The sequence below is a fragment of the Mastigoproctus giganteus genome, chromosome 10 (assembly GCF_048544385.1).
Source record: "Mastigoproctus giganteus isolate SK-2022 chromosome 10, ASM4854438v1, whole genome shotgun sequence".
Taxonomy (NCBI): domain Eukaryota; kingdom Metazoa; phylum Arthropoda; class Arachnida; order Uropygi; family Thelyphonidae; genus Mastigoproctus; species Mastigoproctus giganteus.
In genome coordinates, this window is record NC_143584.1 from 157,697,157 (window position 1) to 157,720,349 (window position 23,193).

General features: G+C 35.8%; 1 protein-coding gene across 2 annotated transcripts in view; it reads right to left on the reverse strand.

Annotated features, from left to right (window-relative positions):
* Positions 1–23,193, reverse strand: part of LOC150079406 (kinesin heavy chain-like) — a 429,176-nt gene that overhangs the window by 76,076 nt on the left and 329,907 nt on the right. The window contains exons 21-22 of one of the 2 annotated variants that reach the window (XM_090383638.1): positions 22,956–23,135; positions 11,971–12,125 (exon numbers count right to left, since the gene is read on the reverse strand). In XM_090383638.1, coding sequence (XP_090239764.1) covers positions 11,971–12,125; positions 22,956–23,135 — 335 coding nt within the window. The remainder of the gene's footprint in view (positions 1–11,970; positions 12,126–22,955; positions 23,136–23,193) is intronic. The other variant, XM_090383639.1, reaches the window with a different exon arrangement.

A 23,193-nucleotide genomic window follows, 5' to 3' on the forward strand; every position in this document is an offset into this window, starting at 1 on the left:
TAATATTGACTTATACATGGATCAATACATTTTCTGACTTCTTCCAAGGCTCAAAACTAGGAGTCAACGTATAGTTGAAGTTGACTCATGCTCAAGCATCTATGCTACATTAAAATGTTGTTATGGGGGTTTGATGGCGCATAAGCTGCTATGGCTATAATACACCTATTCATTTATAATATAAGGGTATAAGAAATTTTTCTAAAATCAGAAATCATTAAAAAATCCAGTTTGCTTGAGATACTTGAAAAATTCTGAAATATTTGCCATGTCGCCAATGAGGTTCTCTAAAGTTATTGGTTTATCAACATTTACCAGTGATAGCAGGGTTGATGTCTATAGCAGGGGGCAGTCAATGACGATGTGTTTAACAGTCAGATTTATAGAACAATGTGGACACTGTTGTGGATGGTGGATTGTCTCCTGTGAGTAAATAAAGATGGATTAGATGAGTATGACCTATTCTCGCCCTTGAAAGGACTTCTCGTCTTGACGTACGGACACTGGAGCACCAAATTTTCGGATCTTTTTTAAACTGCAAGAGTTTATTATTAGTCTGAGAATGCCAGATTGTTGTTTATTCTGATAGGCATGCATCATAAATGATTTGTGTATAGTCTGATGCTGGAACAGGGATATTTGTTAAATCTAAGGTGATTTGATTTTTTGCAGCTTTGTCGGCAAGTTCATTGCCCAAAATACCAGAATGCGCTGAAATCCAACAGAAGGTGACTAGCTGGTGGCATTTTTCAATCTGTAGTAACAAGTTTCTAATTTCATCAAGAACAGGATGAAGTTTATCTGAAGAATTACATAACGCTAAGATTGATCTGAGGGAATCAGTGTAAATAACATATTTTAAAGAACAGTCAGAACATAGATTTTCTAAAGCTAATTTAATTGCATATAGTTCAGCTGAGAAGATACTGAATTCAGATGGAAGGGATGCTGAAATTGTGGTATTCGGAAACACTGTGGCTGCTCCAACATTTGAATTAGATTTAGAGCCATCTGTGTACATTGGGGAAAAATCAATATATCTTTGATTGTGAACAGCATGAAGTTGTCTGGCATTTGAAGCTTGCAACACATTCTTTCCCCATTGACAGAGGTGTCACAGGTCGGTTTAGGGGGTGGAACCCATAGTGGTTGAGTACAAGTTGCTACCTGTTGTATGGAATGGATGGAAGCATTCCAAACCTGCAGTAGTTCACGAAGGCACAGACCAGCTGTCTACATTAATATAAATTTATTAATATCAATGTAGCATTAGTAGCATATTTCTTATAACAATGAAGTATTGTTGTCAAAAGTGTATTAATGTTGCTATTCTATACTCAGTGGTATGAAACAACACGATACAAACAAAATTACCTATTCTCAAACAATTCTCTTGTTAATAATGTTATTTGTAAATTATTATTTTTTTTAAACTGGCTCAAAAGGTACACTAATCAACTGTTACTGGTTGTGTTAGGCCATCATATAACCACTTTGTTATTGCTGCAGTTGAACTTCAACTGCAGCAATAAAGTATGCTTTTACTATTATTTGCCAACAGCTATGGCATTCCAAAAGTAGATGCACCATATTATCAGGTCAGATTTGGGCAGATATAGTTTGTAGAATGTCAGAAGACTACTCCTTCCTTGATTAGGTTGCCAACTTCTAAAATCAGTGAATATCACTATCTCTAAGAAGTACCCATCAGAAAAGTACTAAGGACTGAGAGATGGTAAAGTCCCAAAGGTGGACAATATACACAAAGTTATAGTAAAAAAGGTGGCATGTGATTGTATAAAATCATTAGAATGTTAATGAGATAATTTTTAAACTTCAGCATGATCTCCCCAATCCATTAATTAGGATCTGAAGAGGTGGTGAGAAACTATGTACAAATTCAGTTTGACTTCAGTGGTGGACAAGATCGAAGAGCCTATGGCTGAGGACAAGATACAGGATAACTTCAGTAAGAATGGAAACCTAAAGAGATTGTGACATGGGGTTCAAAGATTCGCTTGACTGCACAATCTGGTTACCTACTATGACATGGTCATAAAATTTTGGATGCAAAAAAACTATACCTGCAGACATCAGAGCAAACTTATCTGTAAAAAGATCTAAACCTGCCAAAAACTTTTTCATTAAGTTTACAAATATATGCAGTCTCAGTTCCAATCTTAATAATACCCATTTCTCTTCAATCTGCCAAATCTCAGAATTTCTGAGAGAATCTTAGCCTCAATGCTGCCTCAATCACTAATCTCAGTTGTCCTAATTATTCACTCTACGATTGTTTTTGCTTAAAAGATGATACTTGCGCAGATCTCCACTCTGATATCCCTTGTCAAAGACATCTACCCTTTTCTAATATCTCTTCTGGCTTAAAGTCTCTACTCCATTCAGGCAAATTGACAGTTGTTCCTATCATTTTGCCCAACTCTGCTAATTACTCGGAACTCTTTTACCTTTCTTACTTTGGAAATAAGATAAAAGAGCTCTGAGTGATTTTAATGTTTACAACTCCAGCTATCTTCAGTTTTCTAGTTACAAAGACCCAGCCGGATCAAATGCTGAGGCATTGGGCAAAAATTAATAATGATCTCACACAATTTGTGTGAGGTCAGTCATTATTCATTTTGTGCATTTACCTGCCAGAATATACTAAACAATCCCAACTATACATGCAACACTCTTGATCTTTTCCTCTACAACAATGCAGTATACAATGCCTCCACAGTATACAATGTCAGCGGTCCTTTAGACCAGTGCTACTCAAAGTGTGGTCAGCAGACCGGCACAGGTCCGTGAACTGTTTGTTACAAGTCCACAATGAGATAAGCAAAGAAACAGAGTAATTCATTTTTATTGTATTTTACAAAAGTATTGGCCTGCAATGGATTGGAAATAAGAGAAATAAAAGACAATGAGAAATAGTATGATATTCATGAATTCTTTTCCTCTTTTCCTTGACTGAACTACTGCTTTAAATATTCTGCTCCCAATGTTTGTGCAGATCATGTCAGTGAAATTCTTCTTGCAGATATGAAATCCTTTCATCAGTTCCCCAGGAAATTTTGCCCTTTAATAAAATTTTGGTTTTCCGATAAATATGCTAAAGCAGTTCAAAATAGGAATATAGAAGAATGGCTTGTATCCAAATGTTCAACTTCACTTTCTGCTTACACTAAAGCTCACAACAATTGTAAAATTAATCAATCCAAATTTTATTTTGAACAGGTTAAGAGTAAAAAAACTTGTTTATTGTCATAATGGCAGTTGAGAATTTTGGTCTCTTGTCAAAGCTGCCAACTGTAACTTCTGTCCATCCACACTCCCACCTCTATTACAACCTGATGCTCTACTGCATCCCCAAGTAAAAGCAAAGCTAACTTAGTAGCATCCTACTTTTCTTCTAACTCTAGTATCTACAATCTTGGTAAATCACCTCTACCATACCCGATACACCACTCAGTGTCTCCCTTGGTCTCCCAATAGATTCTAAACAATCTTTATGACAAGAATGCTCCAGGCCTGGACTGAATTTCTCCATTCATTCTCAAAACCCACACACCAGAGCTTGCTCTTGTTCTTCATTGTCTTTTTACACTTTCTTATTCCACTGTTTCGTTCTTACTACTTCTTGGAGAAGTACATTGCTAGATATTGTAGAGTAGTATGCCATTGTCCAGATGATGTCTCAACAGTGGGTGACTAACACCTTATGTGAAATAATTATATCACTTAAGGTGCTAGTCACCCACTAGCAACAGGCCACAAATATAGCAAGCATGTAAATAGTGTTGTAGTGCATAGTAGTGGAATTGTAAGTTTTTAATTGTGGTAAACATATAGGTACCTCAAAAAAATGGAAACATGCAGGTTAGAGCAATTAGATAATGTTATAATTTATTCTAATTAACTTAACTTTACAAACGTAATTGTAGAGCAAAATAAATATAATGTAACCTTAATAGATATAATATAACCTTGATAGCGTAATAGATATAATGTAACCTTGAAGAGCAATACCTATCGTTACTGCATAACTGGCAAATAGAGAAATGTTATTTATTCCATTAAAGTACACACTAAGTAATCACTGAATTATGACCACCTACTGCATAGGCCCTCCTTTTGCCCTCAGTACAGCAGCTATACGACACAGCACTGTTTCAACAAGATGTCGGAAGCGTTTGGGTGGTATGGCCAATCAAGCTGTGTGTAATGCAGTCAGCAATGCAGGTATGGAGGTGATTGGTGTATGTAGACGCTTGATATGCCTTTCCATAGTGTCCCACAAGTGCTCTATGGAATTGATATCGATGGAGTTCAGAGGCCAATCGATATGCTGGAAGTCAGAACTCTGTTCCTCAAACCATTCCTGCACAACAAGTGCTGGATGGCTTGGCACATTGTCATCTTGGAAGACACCATCACCCTTTGGAAAAAAGTGTAACATAGCAGGGTGTACACAGTCACCAAGCAGTTGACGATAGCAGAGATGACTGATACGTTGTTCCACATGCACCAGGGGTCCAAGTTCCTGCCAGTGAAACATGACCCACACCATACAACTGCCTCCTCCGGCCTGAACTTTTGATATCGTGACTGATGGATCAAGAGCCTCATGTTGTTGACGCCAAATCAATACACGACCATCCACAGTGTGGAGTAAATAACATGAGTCATCCGACCAGCACATCTACCAGTCTTCTAATGTCCAACTTGCATGCTCTTTGCACCAGGCGAGTCTTTTACGTCGATGAACCTTGGTTAGGAGAGGATGCCGTAGGGGTTGTCTGCTGGTATAGCCCATACGTGCGACACATGGTCATGGGAGATATTGTTCCTGGTTGGCCCATGTTGTTTTTTTTTTTTTTTTATAAAAACCCCAAACACGATAGGTATTAGAACCTATAGTACTTAGTACCGTGCTTGGGTTGGAGGTTGAGAAGACAAGAGAAGTTATTTGTTCACATTAGACTTGAACTTCTGCAGACTGTAATTTTCAGGAAAGACATATGAAGGAAGGTTGTTCCAGAACACGGCAGTTGAATGAATAAACGAGGAAGATGAAAAGTTGTTTCTGTGAGTTTTAAGTTGGACAGTAAATGGATGTTGTCTGGTGGCAGCATGTCTTCAGACTGTTTTGAAAGAGAGCAGGAATTATAGAAGCCAATTCAGAAGGACAGTGCCCATAGAAGTATCTGTAGAAAATGCATGTAGCAGAAACAGTACATTTCTATGAGACAGAAAATGGAGAAACTCTGTTAAGAGATAAGTCATTAATTAATCTAACTGCCCTCTTCTGAATGGAATCTAGAAGCCTGAGAGAGGTTTTGGGGGTACCATCCCAGATGTGGGAACGATATTCCATGGTAGGGTGGATTTGCAACTTGTACAGAGTGAACTGCTGTTTGGAAGAAAAGTAATGGCGACAGCAAAAGAGAAAACCAAGTTTTTTAGATGCAAAGGAAGCAATATTTGTAATGTGCTTGTGCCAAGAGGGATTAGAAGTTAGGGTAATCCCCAAAACAGATATATCAACTTGCCTTGAAATCGGAGTGTCACCAAAGATAAGCATAGGAGCAGAAGAATCCTTTTTGCGAGATATAAGACAAGACTGCATTTTAGAAGGATTAAAATCAACTAAGTTGTCTTTGCCCCACTGGGGAATTACCTGGTAGTGAACTGAGTATTGGGTAGTCAACTCTTCAACAGTGCTGCGCCTGTTCACCTGTACGAGTCGTTGGACTCGGCACTCACCTCTAACATCAATCCTTTGCTGACCTTTGCAGTTTTGCCGTCAGGTCGTTGTTTGACCATTTTGACGCCAGTCCTGGTACACTTTAACTATGGTGGCAATCAAACACCCCACCAGTTCAGCTGTTTGGGAAATCGAGGCACTAGCTTGTCAAGCTCCCACAATCTGTCCTTTATCAAAGTCCGATAAATCCTTCCTTTTACCCATTGCTCAGAATTTTACTACCTACTGAACCACTGACATCTTATGCATGCTACATAGGTCGACTAACTGCACACTGTCATACTTCACGTGGTCAATGGATCACATTCAGTTGTCATAGAGGTGGTCATAATTCAGCGATCATTCAGTGTATTAGTTTAGTGCAGTATTTTCGACTGTTTTGAATTTAAATTGAAATCATGCCCCAGACTAGAGTAGCAAAGCAACAGGCTCAAAGTAGCGAGAATGCAGTGGCTCGGGGAAAAACTGAAGGGTGCGATTCTCTTACGAATCGCAGGAGTCTAACAAAATATGCTATTTGTGCAGTGGACCTTTCTGGTCTGTTCCATTATACTGTCCTCTAAAATATGTGTGTTTTTGTGTGTTTGGTGCAGAGAGTGCAAAGAAATTAGGTGCCAACTCAGCATTCTGATGGGCATTTATTAGAGCTCAAATATAGGGTGGATCCCCCCAAAGGAATTAAAATGGAGAGCCCATCAAGCTCTCAGCAGCCCAATTCATTGCCTGAGCTCAAACTTGTGCATCAGGCAGCACAGCAGCAACCCTCCATGGCAGAATGCACTGGTTCCACAGGAGGTAGCTACTATTGGTGACTATTATCAGGGAAATGGCAAAAAGGATAGGTGGAATAGGAGCAGGCACACTGTGCAAAAAGGATAGGTGGAATAGGAGCAGGGTACATTTGCCAGGGAAAATGTTGATGATGCAGTAGAGCAGACATCTTTTTAGGGCATGAAAGATGATATCGTTGTTGTACATATTGGCATTAATGATATTAAGCATAGGAGGTCTGCAGACTTAATTAACATATAGGGCAATGCTGAAGGGGGAAAAAAGTCACAAGTTAGGGTTAAATTTGAAAATGTCTGCAATTCTGCCCAGACACGATGGAAGGAGAATATGATGAGAGACTTGTCAATCAATTCAGCCCTGGAGAGATTTTGCAAGGCTCATGGGAGAGAATTTTTGCCAGTATAATGTGTGCTTGTTAACAGGAGAGACTACTTCGATAGAGATTGGATGCATTTAAATCGAAAAAGTATAAGAATATTTGGTGATGCTATTAGGTAGTTCAGAAAACTGCCATCTTGGGGGATACACAGACTGAGATTAATAATACCTGCTGGCAGAGGAGAAAGTGATTCTTGCACTCTTCTATTGGAATATGCAGCACCCTGGAAAGCAAGGTGCCGAAGATTTAAATGCCTTCTGTGAGTCATCATGGAACAAGTAAATACATGGGCTGTGTAAGGATAACTAAGAGTAAGACCAGATGCATGTACACTTGCATGTACACCAATGCCAGGACCATAGTCAATAAATCTGATGAATTTGAAGTGCTAGTCAAGTCAAATGCAGACATTGTTGGTATACAAGAGTCTTATATCCCTCTGAGATGATATAAGGGATGTGGAATTTGAATATAGGAATACAATGGGTACAGAAATGACAGAAGGGATGGGGTGGGGGTGGGTGGGGGGGTTTATGCTCTAAGTTAAGAAGCTGTTGTTGTTTGTTTGGTTTTTTAAGGAGCATTAGCAACTAAGGCCATATTGCTCCGGGATATGCGGTGGTCATTCCCAGACCTTTCCGCATCCTCCGTATTTGGTGGTGACGGGCTCGAACCCCGGTTTAATCAAGAAGCGTGTGCTACGCACTGCTGCTCCTTCCCACCTGGCTACGGAGGTGCCGAGTTAAGAAGCACATAAAATCTAAGACATTTCATCTATCAGACACTGGTAGCCAGTGCACTGTTGAGCCAGTTTGGTGTGACATTGCAATGAGAAAGCAAAAATAAGAGTAGGAGTGCATTATAGGCCTAATGACTGTGATCAGTACAACAAACAATTCTACAGAGAAACAGTGGGCCGGTGAATCAGAATGTCTTAAATACAGGATTTTAACTTTCCAGATGACTGGAACTTGTGGGTTGGTCATTCACACACTAGCAAGACTTTTGTGGATTCACTGGATGACTGTTTTCTACAGCAGCATGTTAGAGAGGCAACAATAGAGAGCAGTGGTCTTGATCTGATTATTAGCAGTGATTCTTCATGCATTAAGAGATTTGTTACAAAGTTTACTGCATATAAAAGAACCAATAGGTGGCAATGATCTGAAATTCTAAGAAAGTCTGGCAGTGAATGCTTGATTTTCATATCTCTGGATTGTAAAGTGCCAGATTTTACAGAGTTTACTGTATGATTTATTGGCAGTAGATAGATACTGATAATGCTTTTAAGCTATCTGATCTGGCTATTGGAAGCACTCCCAGCAAGTAATCCAAATGTTGGCAGCATCTCTCAAGTGGATTAATTTCACATAATCTGATGTATATTTATAGAATTTTCTATATACAGCCGCTCTCCGACTTATGTAAGGGTTGAGGTTCAGTGGAAATTTACATGTCGGAATTTCCCTAAATGCTTATGCAGCATTTGCAACTATGTGTGCTGAATTTGAATGAAGCAAATAAGAAATGTTCCACGAAAATGTAAATAGAATTATTTAATTTTTTTATCTCTTGTGCAGGAAAAATTACAAGTGGCAGTACAAATACCTTATAATCAAAAATAATATGAGAGGTGCAAGAAGAGGGCATAATGGCATTGGCAGAGCATTGATCAAGGCCTAGGGGGTGACGAACTACAGCAGCTGGCAGTGCTGACCACAGGTAGCAGTGGTATCGGCAACATTAGTAGTTGAGATGCCTCACTAATTTTAAAAGAGAATATACGCTGTCTACATATTTTTTGTCATCCTAGTCAGGTCCTCCATTTATTTTCTATGGGATGCAAAATACATTTCCACGATTTTTTTAAGTTTGCATTGGCCAGAAAAAATTTATGCAGTCGAATTTAGGTAAGTCAGGGAGTGGCTGTGTTTCCAATTATTTGTTATTGGTACATCAATCATTTCATGAGTTCTGTAACTAGCAAATATACCCTGTAGTATTGCAACAGAAGTACGAATGGTATTCACTCTTCATTAGAAATTTGACACCCTATGATCATTAAGCAATTATACCCTGCAGTATTATAGCAGAAGTTGGCACAATATTCATTCTTCATCATAAGTTTTACATAAATCTACTAGAGCTGTGGTTTCCAACCTATGGCCCATGAATAATTTTTATATGGCCAGCATGGAAAGTGAACTACAACTGCATTTTAGAAAGTCGTGCCACTGCGTGTACACGCATGTAAGCATCAAGTTAGACTGTATCAAACTTGTACATGTAGTCCTGTGCAATCATATGTATGCTAAATACAGTTATGTACTTATCAATCTTTTCATATTGTGAAATTCTACTATTTTGACATAACTTGTTCATTGCATTGAATTATTATTAATTTGTATTGAATTAAAAAATCATTGTTAAAAATGTTCTGAAAGAGGAAAGTCGATTTGGAGGGTTGTTTTTTTAATCAAAGATGGACTGAAGACTATTTCTTCATTGTGTACAATGAAAAAGTAGTGTTTGGTGTGTAAGGTATGTCAGTTTTTAAAGAATATAATTTAAAACAACACTATGATTCCAAGCATTAATTGACACTATGATTCCAAGCATTAATCGATATAAAGGAGTGTTTCAAAAAAAAAGTTCAAAGATACAAAACAAATTAAGAAAACAAAAACAAAAAAAAAAAAAAAACACTGAAAATGTATCAGTCAATAAATTTATCTGCTGTAAGTGCCAGTTATCAAGTTGCACATTTGATCGTGATCGCTTTTGAAAGTAAATCTTTCAGTGATGGTGAATTTATTAAACATTGGTTGTTAAAAAGTTGCGGAAGAAATTTGTCCAGAAAAGCGAACAATGATACAAGACATTATTTTGCCTCGACAAACAATTATGCGAAGAGTAGAAGATATTGGAAAGAAAATGGCTACTTTGTTCGGATCAATGTATATTTGCGAGCAAATTTTTTGATACATGAAATCAAATAAATATTTAAAAATAAACAGAATAACGGATGAGCATCTTCATTCAGTATTGAGCATTGGCATTGCAAATTTTCAACCAAATTTTGAACAATTAGCTAAAAATATCCAGCTTCAATCAATCTCATTAAATGTTAAGTTTTGTTCAGTAAACGTTATTGTTTGTACTTAATAAAATTTTCAAATATTTTCAATTTTAGGTGTATTATTATATTTATTTATTCACCTTAATATTGAAAAGCAATATTAATATCCTTTTCATGTTGTAAATTTTCTAAATTGAGAATTTAAAAGCAAAAGTAAGGTCTTTTTTCAAAAAACAAAAAAAAAAAAAAAAAAAAAAAAGTCATATTTTTATAATTTTAATAAAATCTAAAAAATAAATCACTGACATAGCTTCATTGCACATAAGTGTTGGGAATTTGCATTTTTATACATATATATATTTAGCTATATATATATATAAAAAATTTTTATGCATAAAATATTGTAAGTAGAATGCATGAAGGAGATTTTATTAAATCTAATGAATGTACAGTATACACTGGGAGCGATATATGGTATGAAAAAGAGGAAGAAATGGACCGGAAATTAAAATAAAGATAAGTGAAAAAGCGATCAATATGAAATAACATTGCGGTGTCCTTCCCAATTTCAGTGTCATCATCAGAGGTCATCCACAGAAATTATGAAAAAGACAGCAATGTTCTTGCTTCTGTTTCCGACATGATCTGTATGCTATGGTGCACATGTATGGTTTCCACGTGTTGCAAAGGCAAATTTAGATTTTAAATTATGCAGTAAGATTATAAGGGAGTGTGCCAATAAAAGTGGTTATGATACGTGATGCATACAGATCATGGATGACCTTACAGAAGCAAGTGAAAAGAATTGAAAAAACTGGATAGACTAAAGTAAGGAATATTGGTATAGGCAGGAAGAAAGGGTTTACAAAGTAACGGTAAGTCCCTTTCTTCCTGCCTATACCGATATTCCTTACTTTAGTCTATCTAGTTTTTTCAAATCTTTTCACTTGCTTCTGTAAGGTCATCCATGATCTGTATGCATCACCTATCATAACCACTTTTATTGACACAGTCCCTTATAATCTTACTGCAAAATTCAAAATCTAAATTTGCCTTCGCAACACGTGGAAACCATACATGTGCACCATAGCATACAGATCGTGTCGGAAACAGAAGCAAGAACATTGCTGTCTTTTTCATAATTTCTGTGGATGACCTCTGATGACACTGAAATTGTGAAGGACACCACAATGTTATTTCATATTGGTTGCTTTTTCACTTATCTTTATTTTAATTTCCGGTCCATTTCTTCCTCTTTTTCATACCATATATCGCTCCCAGTGTATACCGTACATTCATTAGATTTAATAAAATCTCCTTCACGCGTTCTACTTACAATATTTTATGCATAAAAAATTTTATATATATATATATATATATATATATATATACGCATTATGGCTGTAAGGTACGTTTTGCTAATGCAGTGTCCCTGATCCATAAGCTATGTTATCTTCTTTTTAGTACAGGCACATCCCCCCCCCCTATATTAATTAGCTTCTTAATACCATTATTCTTTATTATATATATATATAGCTTGAAAATAAGGAACGATAACATGAAAACAGAAACTTCCTTTTATGTGTAACAAGATATGGAAAGTGTAACACACTAATATTTCTCGAATCACTTGGTGTGGCTTGTGAAACAAATCTAACATTGAATATGGCCCCTGTAAGGGAAAAGGTTGGACACTAAGGTACTAGAGAGATCTCATCTCTGTAGTGCAAAGGAGAATGTCTCTATTAGACTGCCATACATCTAAAAAATTAATGGACCATCCTGATAAACTTTAAAACTAGTAGTAGTTATGAAAATTTAAATTAAACAGAATATCATCTAAATTTCTTGCAAAAATAAATAACTTGTTCACTTTTTTAAGTATATTGAAATTTAAAGAGAGGACAATTTTCATTAAACATAAGAAACTGCCAAAAACATTAAATTTACCTTTTACGATCTCTCATAGCACTTTCCTTGGCTTCTTTGAGTGCTGTTTCCAAAGACTTTACTCGATCCATTGTTGCTCTCAGCCTCTTTTCAAGCTTAGGCAATTCACAGCGGAGGTCAGCATTGTCTCGGACAAGCTGTACAAAACAATAGGTCTAACTCCTCAATAACCTTATATGAAAATCTAGAGTCATTTTCTATATTCAAATAACCTACTGTTATTATTATAGAATATATGAATGTAAACTACACAAAAGGGCACTATTTACTGTTAGATGTATTTACATGCACTGGAAAAACATATTTGATGTACTATGCTTCTTTACGATACAAAATTTGCATTATATGCTAATGTCACCAAAGACACGAACAAGCAAATTTTAAGTCAGGATAATCAAAATGAAAATTGGATAGATAACAAAAACATAAAATTCTTCAATATAAAAGTATTTTTAAACCTTCTTCAAGTTACATTACTGTGCAGTTTTGGAAATGAAATATACCTTGAATATACAAGGCTTAACCGTAAAATAATGAGCTTAACCATAAAGTCAGAGTTCCGACATGTATGCAGTACCCACTATAAGTAATGAGACCCACTAATAATTTGTCTAATTCTTCCTTATTTTTCTTACTTCCTAATTAAATTATTCAAACTGTCCATTTCCATGACATAAGATTGAAGTTTGTTCTAACAATCAACCAACCTCTAGCTGAAAGTAAATTTCCACACATCTCTCCTGCAATAATCCTTAATTTAAATTTATGCTCCTTTGTGTGTATGTGTGCACTGTCTGAGCAACAGTAAGGATGATGCCATCAACATTTAGCATACTCACAATCCATTCAAAGTCTTAAACTCCTTAATCAGATCTTTCTCTCTCTGGTTCCTAGTTTCCAGATGCTGCAATTTACAGAACTAAAGTTTTTCTTAGTAATAGTGCACTTTTGTTTCCCTCACTAATCTCATTCTCTGCACCATTTCTAACAGACACACATCCTTTCACAAATGAGGCTTTCAGACGTGTATGCAGTACCCAGGATGTGGACTAAGCAATATCTTATACAGCAAAATAATTATCTCCCAGCAGCTCTTCTGCACTGCTCAGAGAACTTCATGTCTGACTGCACAATTACACCTGCTCCCCAAGTCTTTTTCATTCTTTACTACCTTAAGTGTGGTACCACACAGTTGATGTGTTATTCTGGGATTACTACTACCCATATGCAGTACCTAACAACTGTTAATGTGGAACTTCAATTGTCACTTCTTCTCAAGAACCTGTATAATTTTTCTAGATCTTGTTTCAGAAGCATACCCTGATTACTGCTATTAACCACCCCATCAACCTTTGCATCATCGGCAAACTTAGACATTAAACCTGATATGACTTCATCAATATCATTAATAATATTGAAAACAAAAATGGGCACAGCACTGAATGTCCACAATAACATTATTCCAAGAAGGGCAGTGCCCACTGATAACCAATGGGCACTGGTTATCAGTTAAGAAACTACTTCAAAGAAGATCAATTCGAATAGTCTGAACTAACCTGATTTCAGGTTAGTTCAGACTATTCAGTTAGCTCAGGTTAGTTCAGATGAGGTCAGATTAGTTCAGACTTCAAATGTTTTGATCAAATCTTGTACTTTTCTCAGCAGTTAACAATTAGAATATTTTAAAAGCATTATAATGTTTAATTTATTACAATATCATTATTTTTCACTTAAATAGCAAAACGACTCCATACAAATCAGACTTAATCACATGGAATTTTGTTCCAACATCTGGAGTGGTGCTCCCAAAAACTCAAACTCCTAGACTTGAACCAAAAGAAAGCAATCAGATTAGTTAATGATTCCTCACTTACAAACCCACTCCACTTCCATCACAAAGACATTAAGTTTTTATTGTATGCTCCCCCCCACCCCAACACAGTCACTGTTTGTCTGAGTTAGTATCTGTCTTTCTTCCAAACCAGCTATTCAACATCCATTCACAGTTCAAAAGCAAATTAGAAAACTATGCTTTCCTCTTTTACCCTTTCACCTCTGTTCTTTGAAACAACTTTGCTTCTTATATACATCTTAAGAATTACATACTACAAAAATTCAAGTCCAACTCCAAACTTTACTAGAGTACTACAGTTCTAATACCTATGTTTAGGATCACCAGAACAAAACAACAAAATAATAAAATAAATAAAATAATAATAAATAATACTAGAGACACTGACATCAAATTATAATGACCATTAAAAAAGTGCACGAAGTTCTAAGAAAAAATAAATAAATTAAACAAAACCACTGAAACTAGAGACAATAGGTTTAAGGAAGTTGACAGTAAAAGTCAAAAAGTTTTTTCTATACACCGTCATGGAGCTGTGCATCAGAGTCAGTCAAAATGGTTAGCAAGCTTGAATGCAATGCTGATGAATGAATAGTGAAATCTTTTAATTATTGGTGGGGCAATGTGGATCTGGTAATATTAGGTGTAATTTGCCACAGTCTAAGACTGGCATTTAATTATCTGATTAGAAAATATTTTAGGTGATATGAAATTGAAAGTGAATTTTAAGATGAAAGATCAGATTAGTGTGGCATAGAGGGAGTGAGGTAGAATCTAAATGGAAAAGTATTTTTGGATGATGTTTGGATTAAAAATGAGAGCAAGATCACATTTCATTAATCAAATACTAGTACAATGGACAGAGATTTATGCTGTCCATTGTACAGAGATTCAGTTCAATGGAAGTTTAGAATCCAGATGTACACATACAAATTTAATTGTGTATTGTTTGGGGGTGTGTGTGGGGGGAGAGTGAATTACTTTAGCATTAACTCTGACTTATAACAAAGAGGCGATTGTTGAAATAGCAAAAGGCAAGTGCTAGATCTTCAAAGTTGCATAACCCAGAAAGTCATAAATAAGCAGCGAAGCTTGAGGTTGACAATACCATTAATGACTGGTAAGACCAGAAATTTGTAATACGAATAAGAGATAATATTGGTGTGACTTGACAGGAAAAGAGATTATGACTAAGAACAAAAGATCAAAAACATGCCTAAAGGTTAAGGAATGGGCCTAAACTGATATTTCAGATACAGTAAAGTGACGCAATAGAAAAGTATGAGGGTGTAATCATAAGATACCAGCTGAACAAGATTCAACAGGAATCCTAAGGTGAAGTAACAGTTCTGGAGTAGAACTATCAGAGAATTGGGAGCAACTGAATCAAAGGCAGCACTGAAGAAACATTAAAGATTTTCCTTGTCTTGGAATGTTGCATAAATGGAAGTAATAAGTTGAAAGATTCAAGTTTGTTGAACAACTTTCAGTTGAACAAGCTTAAATGCCACAATGAACAGGTGGCTGACCCAGATGCAAACTTCTGTTTATAAAGTAGTTTCAAAGGATTTTGTCTAAAAGTTTAAGGGGAAGAAAATACAGATAGGCTTGAATTTAAACCTGCAGCACTTCAGCTGGGGTTAAAGACAAAAGCTAAGACCCAATCCAGTAGCATAATCAGCCCAGGCTTCCAGCTGGAAGCATTGAGAGATGAGGCTTTTTTATGAAATATTTACTTTCTTTCTGAAACTGGACATTAACCCTGACATGCATTGTGTCTGAGAGATGGCACAGTTTGAAAATAAAATCATATCCTCTCGCGAACCTTTCCCCACTAACGTTCTTTAAATGATTATACAGTATTTTCTGTTTTTGTTTCAATATACCTATATTGAAACAAAAACAGAAAATACTGAATTATGAGAAATTAATATTTTTGTTTAGCTTGTAAGACATGTTTATCCACTCCTCACATGGCACCTATCCAATGGCGAGCTGGGAAATTTTAACAATGAGTGTGCCAGTTTTGATGACTTTTTGATGTGAAACATCCTTAGGGGTACCTACAAAGTAAATCTGATTGGTCATTAAAGTGACATCATCTGTGGCATCCGCCAGAGGAGCTTCTCAAGCTCACACCACTAGTCTGTGCCGAGCACTCACTAGTAGTGTGATTAGATCTTGTGACATATTTTTCGTGGCCGGCATGATATCTCAAGTTTTAACTTTTTAGAATTCTTGAATAGTATGATGCCACAATCATACTTCCTGCAGTTACTACTGCAGTAAGCATGATGGATGAGAACCGGTGCATTCAGCCTATATGATAGTTGGCCCAGTAAGCATGACTGCAGCAATACAAGTATTTGTCAATTTCTTTTTTCGTTTTGCATTTTTGTTACGTCCACTGTTAGATGCCTGCCCCAACAGCTGCATATGTCGCTTCAACTACGAGATCAGGTACCTCAATCGATGCTGTTTTCCAGACATTAGTTATGTTGTAGTCACAATTGTACGCCTCTTACTTTAGTTATCAAAAATCCATTGTCATTGTATCTTGTCTTCCAAAAATTATGGAAATTTGTGAATGATCAATAAAATATTTACAATACAAAAGCTCTTTAATTTCATAATCAATATATAGAAATCAAAATACTTAAAAGAAACACAAAGCATGTTTCACATAAAACCATTTTTAGTGAATGCTCGGCACATGCACCACTTTTTTATTATTTTTTTTTTTACAATTAGGGAAATATAATTGATACATTTTTTTATGATAAAATTTTAATATTGCGAATAAAAGATAACACAAACAAACTATTCTAGAAAAGGTACACAAAAATCACAGATTACATGAAAAAGATAGTTACACAAATATTCAAGAAAAATTTATTCTAAAAAATTGCCATATAAAATTTACTTCTTTATTAACATTTGTGATTGATCTTCTGCTTTGCTCAAAAACTGAGCGAAGATTATGGAGGAAAGATTTGACATAATGATCTGGATCAAACTGAAGCAATGGTTTTCCATTTAGATGTATGGTCACCATATCTGGAACGTGTTTAATTGTCAAAGATGTTCTTTTTATTGTTACAATATTATTCATTACGCTGAAAGCTCACTCAGCTCCAGCCCTGCTAATCGCAATGGTTTCAAGGTTTTTCTGGCTTTTTTTTAATTAAAAAGGGAATTTCACTCAATTTAAAAGATACTGTCTTACAAAATCTCTAAAATCATTAATTTTTATTTCATATTTTAGTAGAAAACTTAAATTTCTTATTTGTTTTTCATGCCATGGCTCTCATATATCTCTTGCCATGGAAACGAAAGTTCTTCCATAATCCACGATTTCGGGTAGCATATGTTTAAAATTTCTTTCAATTCCTCATTGTTAATGATATCATTATTTTCTTTATTTAATTTAAAATTATTCTGTTACATTAATAACCGATCCTTTAAGGATAAATAAAGGTGCCTTCATAGCCAGGTGGGAAGGAGCAGCAGTGCATAGCACACGCTTCTTGATTAGACTGGGGTTCGAGCCCGTCACCGCCAAATACGGAGGATGCAGAAAGGTCAGGGAATGACCACCGCATATCCTGGAGCAATATGGCCTTAGTTGCTAATGCTCCTAAAAATAACTAAATAACAATAATAACAATTTAAGGATAAAACAATGCAGTTTAATAACTTGTCACAAGGTAATTTTTAAATGTGTTCTTACTTTCGATTTTGATTCCTTCAAATTATTTTGACTTCAACGTGCTCTGTATAGCTTCATAATTTCCTTCAGAATTTTTCAAATTAGCAATTGCATTGATAGTTCGAATAATTAATTTAACTGCACTTTTACCAGTGATGCTGTGACTTTATAAAGCTTTTGAAAGGTAAGAGAGCTCCTGCATCATGTCAATCATTAGTGCTAAATCAATAAGAAATTTTAAGAAATTCTAGATTTAAAAGTTGGTTTAATAATCTTAAATATTTAACTCCTGATTCAAAATATTTGCACAAAGCAGAATAATTCCTCCAAACCGCAACTGCCATCTGCAAGCTGCCCATCATGGTCCGAACACACAATCGACCTTTATAATTTCCACTTTAAGTTCTTTAGCAATCATCCTCCATCATGCTGGTTTTTTGGCGATTGGTAATATAATGCATACATTTTTTTTTTTTTTTTTTAAATTATTGTCTGTATGCCATTATATTTTGGAACATTTTCTTCACAGTGAAGGCCTCCACGCAGTTTCAAAATTTGCCAACATTTCATCTTTGAAAATTTATTTAATATCCTAGTTGCCCTCATTTCTCCCCTCCACCCCATTTCGCTAATGTCACTAGTTCTTTGAATACTTTCCAAATACTGTCGGAATCACTTGGATATTCAGCTACTATGATCATATAAACATAGACAGGAGAAATTTACCAAAAAGCGTGGAAAAACAGATGACTGTATTTCCAGAGTAAAGGGGAACCACAGCATAGGTTGACCAGAGGCTATTATCCGTGTTGGGAATACACCTTAATCTTCTGACTGGCTATGGAAAGCATGCCGACTAGTGTCACTAGTCAGTAGGTGGGATAGGTGGTGCCATAGATTTTACGGGCACCACTAACATTATGGAACGTAATCTCTTTAACCCTTAATTCACACTTTCTAACTGCCTAAGGGCCAGAGAGGGAAACAATGCGTACAAAGTTAAGTCTCTCATAATCCGTTCTATGGAAACTATTTTAAATGTAATTACCAAGGGGGAATTCAAAAAAATTTGCTATATAGAAGTTCATTAAACAGAAGTCCCACTGTAATTAAATCAAAAATGAAGTAATTTTAAAACACATAACTGGCTGATTGTGCCATTAAAATGCTGAGCTCGCGAATTTTCAAAAAAAAAAAAAAATAAAAAATAACAACACTGGGCTCTCGCAAGTCCACTATAGCTCACCAATGAATCTATCAAACACTAGTGAAAGTTGTCAAATTTTCCACATAACTTTGGTTTCACTGGCTTCACGAAAGTGAAATGCAGACAGCTGTGCTGTCTGTCAGATGCGGGAACATCCACATTTCAATTTGAAGACAAATGACCTTGAAATTTTTAAAGGAATCTCATAAAAACATTCTTTATTATTATTATATCTTTTATTTTTGTTCAATAATTTGTAACTGAGCTTTATAACTCATAACAAAACACCATTTTCAATTCAATAAAAAGGCTAAAAATTGTTTTTTTGTAATATTAAAATAAGAGATGTCTAAAAAACATGATAGCAAACATAAATGTCCTATTTAGGGACTGAGTGTTGGAGTGTTAATAAACTGAGCTAGAGTTTCCTGCTTAGCAGTATTAAATAGAGACCAGTGAGCTTAGAAGTCAGTAGATGTCTTATGAGAGGGCTGCTTTTGACAGTTACTAAGTGCTTTTGGCTCTATTCTGGAAAAGGATGGATAGGCTGGGGTTCCACCATGGTTCATTTTATAGGGAAAATCAGTGCTACTAAGATATTGTACATGAAATAAAAGTAAGCCAACAATATAACTGAAACTAGTAATGGTAGAGGGAATCTCTTCACCACAGGGTGGAGAGGTGATGACAGCAAACTGACCATCATGTTGGTGAAGGTAGAATAACCAGGTGGAAAAATGGTGACCAGGAACTAAGCAAGATCTTGGATTAAGAAAAGTGATGATATTAACTTTCCTGTCCTACACCTGGTTGAAGAGTTGCTGTGAATACAAGCTTGTAAGAGGAGAGGTGGTCTGAGTCAAACAAGTTGGAAGGTTCTCACTGAGTTATACAGGGTGTCCACAAATGATTACCCTGATTACATTTTGTTACAAAAATTTTATTACTATTGGGAGGTTAACAAAAATTTAACCAAATTGTATGCTAATATTAAAAGTTTTTATCAATACATAATGACATTAAAGAACTTCAACATGAGTGCCTCTTTGGCACATAGAATATCAAGGCAATATTCAATCTCTCTTCCATACATTTTCTAACATCTGTGAGGTGATGCATTCGACTGCACATGTAATCTGCTCTCGTAATGTTTCAATATCTGGAACAGCTGTCGCATACACCAAGTCTTTAACATATCCCCAAAGAAAGAAATTCAGTGGGGTTATGTCTGGTGACCTTGGGGGCCATGAAATCGGTCCATCCCTGCCCATCCAACGGTTTGGAAATGTCTTATCCAAAGTGTCACGAACAACTTGAGCCCAATGAGCGGGTGCTCCATCCAGCTGAAAGATAACAGTAGGCTGCCTCTGTTCCAATTGGAGTACAGCATAATTAATGAGCATGTCTAAAAACATGTTTGCACTAATTGTGTTTTTGTGGAAGAAGAAAGGTCCAATAATGTAATCATGTAATCTGCCAATGCTTTTCCCTTTCTCAACTGACCCAGTTGCCAAAAACTTTTCCATCCACGATTTAATAAACTTTATGTCTGGAGGATTTCTACTGTACTTGGCTCTAAACATTCTCTGCACAGTCACAGTAAATTTGTTTCAGCTAACCAAACAACACACTGGGCTTTCTTTTGTACAGATGGCATCTTGAATGAATAGACGTGACAGCACTATTAGTGGCAACAGCAGTCAACTTAACTCACTGAGCTTAAAGCACTATAATTGTACAAGATTATTTGCGATAAGAAAACTTAAGCAGGATTCAACCTTACCAAATTAGAGTATATTATAATCAGGGTAATCATTTGTGGACACCCTGTACTTCTAACAGGTGAGAAGGTGGCTTACACATGTCTGAGAATTAGCAGTTAGTTACACAAGCAAGTGGCAGTATCAGTGGGAAGTGAATCGGTGTGGTTAAACTTGCCAACACAAATTAGAATTTCAGATGTTTTTGTAGTGGAGAGCAACCAGGAGCTTAAACCATCTTACTGATGACACTGCAGGAGCAGTAGTCCACAATGATGAAAACAGATATGACATGAATGAGGAGATCAACAATCAGTTTTGAGCAAAGGAGTGTGATACTCATAATGGCAGATGACAGGGTAAGCAGTGGACGAGACCAGACAAACAACACCACATCTTGTATATTCTCATGGGTTGGGGTATTAAAACGGAAATTGGCATCAAGGTCACTTTTCAGATGTAAGCCATGTCTTATCAACTGCAATAAAATTCTATTCATCATCAGCAAGCAGATTCAGGAGGGTGGGAATCTTGTTCCAGATATTTCTGGCATTTTGGATTATAGCCTCAAACATATGTACATGTGGAATAAGTACAAGTGCTGAGCTATGCCTATTTATGGGCTTAGACCATAACTAGGAAGGAAACCAAGACAACTAGGAAGGAAACATGGCCAAGAGATGAAATGATGTGAACAGAAATTAATTCTAAGGGCAGGTCCGTTAGGATGAAACATGTCAAGAATCTTCCAGATCTGGCTTTCCTTTATTTGTCTGTCCAGAAATACTATAAACTCACGCCAGCTTTCCTGCCTTGCAGTATCTCAATACACTGTCTCAAATGAAGTCAGTAGGCTATGATAAGTATATTCAGCATAAACTTATCATAATTCAAATGGCAGCTCTGTCATTATTCAACTGCAGGGAATGAAAGGTATAAACACAACTAAAGGATGCAAGAAAGCAGACTTTTCAGTATTTAAAAAAAAAAAAAGTGGCCACCCAATTCCACTTCAGCACCTTTGCAAATATCCCAACAGTCTTATCCAGAACATAACTTGATCTCATTACATTATTTTCTATAAGAAAATTTGGAAGATGTATGTTTGTCTCACGCATGATTTCTAAGAAAATATTAATCAGACAGCTCAAGGGGTACCTACATATTGAGAAATGTACCCGCATTTTTTTAACAAGTAATTTCTTACATGTATCTTTATATCCTAAGGCAGTGTTTCCCAAAGTGTGCTATGTGTACCCCCAGCGGTATGCAAAAGGGTTTTAAAGAGTACGCAGCAGAATTTTATTTTACTATATCATAGTTTTTTTTTTAGCTGCACAAAACAATTCAACAAAATTTAGTACAGTGGGTTCCAATTATAGGAATCATTGATTAAATGAATTAGCTGCTTTGTTGAATCAAAACCTGAACCCTTTATATGTTGCAGTGTGTAAAATTATTCTCTTATTAGAATCAATTTCAATTTATTCAATTAGAAAAAATGATAGAATTATAATGTCATTTTTTGGAATTCCTTCCTGCACCCCAATCTAATTTTATTGGACCACATTCTTAAGTGATTCAGTATGCACATATTAGCTCACTGTGTGTGTGTGTGTGTGTGTGTGTGTGTGTGTGTGTGCGTGCGTGCGCACGCGTCCGTGTGTGAGTACGCACACCTTGTTTACACGTAGTGTCCCAAGAAACGTTTTACTGGACATTTGTGGGAAGTAATCACTTGATAATTATGCTGTATGTTTACTGCTTGTTGTCTCCCCCTTTCTGCAAATGAAGAATTATGTAGAATGCTAAAAAAAAAAAAGAAGTGCTAGGTATGTAACAATTTAAACTTTTAAATTTATACCATGTACATTTTAATGCCAATTTCAATTTAAATACCAAAGTAGTAAGTATTAAAAATGTGCTTTCTTCACTAGCTAACATCCGTACTTTAATTTCAGACTAGTATGAATCCACCACATATCTATGCTGCCCTGTCAGTGTTTGTTGATTTTTATTATTACTTCTATTTTTTTAATTATTATTTCTTTATATAGTACATATGTATAACTTATACATAAGTTGTATGTTAATAAATGAATACCATATTTGTATCATATTTGGTCTAGTCCAGATAAAATAGCATCATTAAAATTACTCCCAAATTAATATCACCCGAGAGGAAGTATGCCAGTAAGACTAAACTCGCAAAAGGAGGTACACAATTATTGTAAGTTTGGGAAAAATGCACTAAGGTATAAAGATGCATATAAGTAACTAATAATACATGTAACTATTTGTTCATAACATATTTTGAATAATAATAAATGAATAAATATAACTTGTGAAATGTGCTATTCACTATTTCATATAATTTAAAATAAAACAGCCAATCAGAGAAATCTTTAAAGAAATCAAACAAACTAAATTCAAAAATACACTGCTGTTTATTCTCACCTGTTTATGTACTTTTGTAAGCTGATCGAGATTGTTTTCCAAGAAGGCAATTTTTTGTTTCTGGGCAGGAGTACCACCAGCATCCTCATTATCTTCTCCAGCTGCAGATTTCTTCACTCTTGTTTGAAGGTCCTGAACGAACAGCTTCCGAAGATTGTGAAGTGTTTGTAGTTCCTTCACCTATAATGTACATAGAGTACAATAACACCAAAATGTCACAAGGAGCTCATTATGCAAA